At 42.3% G+C, this 5,516-nt stretch overlaps 1 protein-coding gene across 1 annotated transcript in view; it reads left to right on the plus strand.

Annotated features, from left to right (window-relative positions):
* LOC103590435 (protein NOXP20-like) overlaps window positions 1–5,516 on the plus strand; it is a 24,840-nt gene that overhangs the window by 4,842 nt on the left and 14,482 nt on the right. Inside the window, exon 2 of the mRNA XM_008572662.1 lies at window positions 492–644. Coding sequence (XP_008570884.1) covers window positions 492–644 — 153 coding nt within the window. The remainder of the gene's footprint in view (window positions 1–491; window positions 645–5,516) is intronic.

Consider the following 5,516-nt stretch of genomic DNA (forward strand, 5'->3'; position numbering starts at 1 on the left):
GATGTTTACTAACCACACACAAAATTTTTTAAATAACGTAAGTCTGATCAAATCAGACCAGTTTACTTCTGCTTTGAACTCTGCCTAGGTGCTGAAGTTGCAATTAATCCTATCATGAGAGATTAAACTTTCCCAATGTACATAAATCTCGCTCATTATGGAGAATTTGGACATTTTAGAAAATAAGGAAGTTAATCACACATGGGGAACACTTCAGTGGAAACCTCTGTTACGTTTCTGCTGTGCTCCTCACCAATCTGATTCCTGGGCAGAGAATTTTTGCTTTGTTTTGCCTCGTACATAATGAACATGTAAGACTCAAAGTGGAATATTATTATAAACAACATCCATCAAAAAATCATTTTTTAGAAATGCTAAAGTGACCAAAATCTACCCTTCTCAAATACAAAGTCAGTCCTCCCCTGTGTCTTATGCAGAAAATGGGGCTCTTAAGCTTACATGCAGTGTTCAAACGTTATGTATTTCTGCAGATGTTAAGGGAAGCCAAGGAGAAAGAGAAGCAGAGACTGGCCCAGCAGCTCACGGTGGAGAGAACCGCACACTACGGGCTGCTATTCGACGAATATCAAGGCTTGTCACACCTGGAAGCCCTGGAAATTCTGTCTAATGAAAGTGAAAGCAAGGTATGTCTGCACTGGTTATTGGAAACAGCATGTTTAGTAATGTGTTTTCTTAAACATGAAAGAAACTGGAAAATCTGCCATTAGAATGTCTCATTATTTCTGTACTCAGGCTATAAATACTGTACAGCTAGATGGCCCCTCAAGCTCCATATAATTTCCTCTCTGAGGCAGGAAAGGGCGAGGGGGATGGCAAGAAACGGGTTCATGGACACAAAACAGCTAGTTAGGAAATATAAGTTCTATTGATGTACAGTTGAAGTAGGCACCTACAATTAACATTAATTTTCTGCGTGTTATCAAATGACTAGAAGAGAGGAGATCAAATGTCCTCAACTCAAAGATATTACGTTTTATAATGACGAATATGCTAATTATTCTGACTTAATCATCACACATGGTACACAGGTACTGATACTCAATTCTGTACCCCATAAATATGTATAATCAATTACGTTTCAATAAAAAAAAATTTCCTCTCTGACCTGTGCAAAGCTATTACCCTACCCAGCCCCAAGAGGGCCAGCACAATAGGAGTCACCACTGCCCCCACCTCATGGTGTAAAAGGCTGCTCAGAAACTTGGCTGTCAGGCTTCCGGCCCTCTGCTTCCCTTTGGTGACATAGCACCCAGATCAGAGATGCCGTGTCAGCCCCCATCTTCATGCCTGCCCACGGAAAACAACTGATTTTTTTTTTGGACTGCAGGGTTTCGATGTAATTTGTTATATGGGTTGTATGGTTATTTATTCAGCCTTCTTGTCAGAATGCCTGGGTCACAGAGGGTGGGATTATCCTACTGAGGGTTAAAGTTCTATTTGGGAATGCTCCCATACAGAAACCTGGGCCAACCCGCCTACCCACACTCCCCTACTCTGACCCCAAGAAAACAAAACAGGAATAACAGAAGGCAGCAGGGTTTGGGGATTTTTTTTTTCTTAAAGGATCTACAGTGTGTGTGTGTGTGTGTGTGTGTGTGTGTGTGTGTGTGTGTTTGCACTGAGCAAGCACTTACATGACACTGTAATAGTCACTTTTCTAAATATTGTAGAACTGTTAACTCATTTACTTGTTTATATGGCTGTCTTGTGTGGCTGCCAGGCTGCCTGTACGCTGAGGTGGTTTCCCACTGGAGGCCACAGGCCAGTACCCTCTGGGTCTCCTGTGAGGGAGGGGCCGTGGGTCCCTGGTGACATTCACTGAGGACATTCACTCGGACAGGAAGCTGAACTTGGAAGTGAGCCTTAGAATGAAGAAGTAATTTTTGACTCCCTGTAGGCCTTGTCCCCTTCTGTTTGGACTTTGAGGCGGCCAAGCCTTTCTCGACGTCTCCTTAATCAGGGAAAGACAGCCTCTGCCATGTCACAGACTGCCAAGACCCAAACAGGATGGAGACATCCTGCCCCACCCAGATCATCCAGTGACATTTTACTTCTGTGTTTATTTCCTTTTTTGTTATCCATGAGCCTTCAATGAAAGTCTTGTGGTTAAAACTGTTCAAAGGTAATTTTCAAATAAGGCAAAATTGTGAATCTCATACAGAATCAAAATGAACACACGTTAAAGAATTTACTTAGCTTATTCATTAAATGAGAGAACCAGGCAGATGTTATAACTGGTTTAAAAGAAAAGCCAAAGAAGCACAAATTTATATGGAATAAAGGAATGTTGACATGAATGTGAAAATAGACACACACCTGGTTTTCCCACACCAGGGGAGTCTGTCCCTCCACTGGACAGGATCCATTCACATGTCTATAGAAAAGAATGATTTTGCATTGCTATCATCTGTCTGCAATTTACAGAGTTGTAAAATTGCTCCCATAGATTCAGAATCCAATCATCTGGTAAGGTGTACTCTAGAAAATGCAGTTTTCCACTAAAGCACAAATTTTTCCCTACAAAAGCTGGATCTGGAGTCAGACTTCATATGATTAGACACCACTCAGTAGCTGTATGATTTTGGAACCCTCTTACCTCAACCACCATATCTGTGAAATGGGAATAATCATAAAACCTACCTCATAGGATTACAAAAGAATTAAATGAGATAATCCTTGTGAAGCTAGTGGCAGCATGCCTAATACATAAGAAGCACTCAGTAAATGTCAGCTGCCACTTCATACATATGTACTTATATGTATAATGTTGATGACATTTCATTTTCATATGCATTCTTCTGTTGTACATATTTGTTGTTCTTATTAAAAACATTACAGGAGCAGCACAGCCCCCTGTAAAAACACTGCAAGCTATCACGGTGGTAGAGAGAGATTCCATCTGACTGGCTCCATCACATGTCTCAGCTGTGAAACAGCCCCAGGTCCCTGGGAAAGAGCCCCAAAGGACTTGTACTGCTAGAAAAGAGGGTTGGTCCTTGGAGGGGTCCATTGGTCCTTGGAGGGGTCCATTTCTGTCTGTTTATACACTGCTTCCCCAAGCTCTGCTTTCTGTCCCCAGCCTGGAAATTTTTGTGGTATTCATAGTAAGGAATGCAGAATTTTTTCTTATGATGTAATGATGGCTGCCAGGAACTATAGTAAAGAGTTCTAAAATTGTGTGGGTCAGAAACCATGGAAGTTATTCTTCACTCCTAAAGCAGACCAAGAATGGGGTGCCCGGTCAGCTAGCAACTTTCTCGCATTTAAGGATTTAGGAACCAGGCTCTCTCCCTCTTGTGGCCTCACTAGACCCAGCCTAATGTCCATAGGCCTCTGGGAGAATATAGACCCATAGTGGAGTTGCAGATTTAACAAGTAAAAGTATAGGATGACTAGCTCAATTTTAATTTTAGACAATGAATACCTTTTACTATAAATATGTCCCATGCAATATTTGGGGCACACACTTATACTAAGAAAATATTTGTTGTTTTTCTGAAATTCAAAGTTAGCTAGGAGTCCTATATTTAATCTGGCAACCCTGCACATACCAAATATGTGAAAGTTAAAGAACTTTTGAAACAAACTGTTGAAGAAAATGTATTCTGTCCTCTTGCAAATAGACTTTCATAATGACCTGGAAGACCAGGTTTTCATTTAGAATTCTCAGACTCCCCAAATCTCCTCACTGCCTTCCAGCCTGCCCCCCCCCCATCCTCTGTGTCTCACTTCACCAAACTTTATGTGCACACAGGAGGATGCCGTAATTCAAGCTCCACCCTCACCTCCTGCAAATAGCTATTCTTTGGCCATAACATCCCTTGGGCTGGGAATGCATGTGCCAATGGTGTGGTCCCACATAAGGAGCATAGCCTGCAGAAGAGGCCCTGCAGGCCATGGAAGGGAACCTTCAGTAACTTGGAGAGTTCTAGAAAGGGGGTGCGGGCTCTGGAGGGCACATATCTGGACCCTGCAGACTCCCCTGTGTCCAGGTCTAAAGGCAGTATTTGATTTCACCATCCTCTCGGGTCTTATGATCTTCTGAATTGTATCAGCATAGAGAGAGAAAGAGTGTAGAGGGGACACTCTGATTTTTTAAAAGCCTTGTCCTAGAAATGATGCACATCATCTCTGCTGACATTCCATTGACTAAAACTCAGACACGGTGATGGAAATATAAGGAATGATTATCTTTACTATTCTACTAGATTGATTCTGGGATGGCAACGGGCAAACAGGAATGGCAATATGGTGTTTGATAAATGTTACAGAAAAACTAGTCATTTTCATTGCCATTATACTCAATAGTTAACAAAAATAGTAAACAAAAATCTTCAAACTGGCACCCCATACCTCCTTTCAAGGAATAGATTTATAAGGCAGACTGTCTACCTTTGTGTTGTGGATGGCACTTAGCACAGTCCCAAGCATCTAGTCAGCATTCCACAAATATTTACTGAGGAGTGTGTGGTTATTTATTTATTATTGGATTGAACTAAAGATGCCGTGCACATCACCTGGGCATAACGGATTGCACTAAAAGAACACAAAAGAGATGCTGTGGTGGAAAGATTCTGACCAAAGAGTCCTTCACTGAAAAGAACCCCTCCCAGGGGATGCCCAAACATAAAACTGCACTGCATTCCCTCCAGGAGGATTGCCACCCACAAGAAGACATGGGAAACCAGAATGTTCCACAGGTCTGCTTACATTTTCGCTAAGCATGGTATTCAAACACATTTTTCAATAATTACCTTTTTTTTTTTTTTTTACTGTTAGAAAACACATCAGAAGCATAGGAATATGATGTGCACACATCTAGGACCCTGAGACCTTAACATGAGTGTGTGAACTGAAATGAAGACTCTGAGAAGGTCAGGGCAAAAAGGAGGTGCACTTGCTTCCTCCTGCTGAACCCCATGGAGGCTAATGGGTTTCGTGTTGATGACTTCCTGCCAAGCTTCCTCCCAGCGCCTCGATACCAGTTGCATTATGCCAGGGTGATGTGCATTAGCAACCTGTAGGAAAATTGTGTCCTGGAATCCTGGATGCCCTCTCTCACTCTGTCGCATATCCCGATGTGCTCACTGACTACCAGAATGAACAGTAAAACATATTCCAAAGAGGATGGCAGCACCTCTGCCGGCTGTCCCTGACCTACAGAATGAACAAACAAAAACCTTTACTACTGTACAGTTGTCCGTCACTTTTTATATGGTTCACCATGCCTTTTGACCGTTTTGGAAATTCAGATTAATCTTCAGAGGCTGACTGGCCATCTGTACATGTAATTTTTAAGTGAGAACAGAGGACAGTTTTAAAAGAGTGGTTCTGAAGACACTCATTAAAAATGAGAAAACTGAGGCTCAGAGAGCTCATGTAACTTGCTCAGTGTTGCACAGTTGATAGACGGTAGAGCCCACATTCAACCCAGCATTACCTCCCAAACCACGAGGCACCTCGGCCCTGGGAAAACTGGGGACAGCCGTACGTAA

Source organism: Galeopterus variegatus, unplaced genomic scaffold (assembly GCF_000696425.1).
Source record: "Galeopterus variegatus unplaced genomic scaffold, G_variegatus-3.0.2 Scaffold816, whole genome shotgun sequence".
Lineage (NCBI taxonomy): Eukaryota > Metazoa > Chordata > Mammalia > Dermoptera > Cynocephalidae > Galeopterus > Galeopterus variegatus.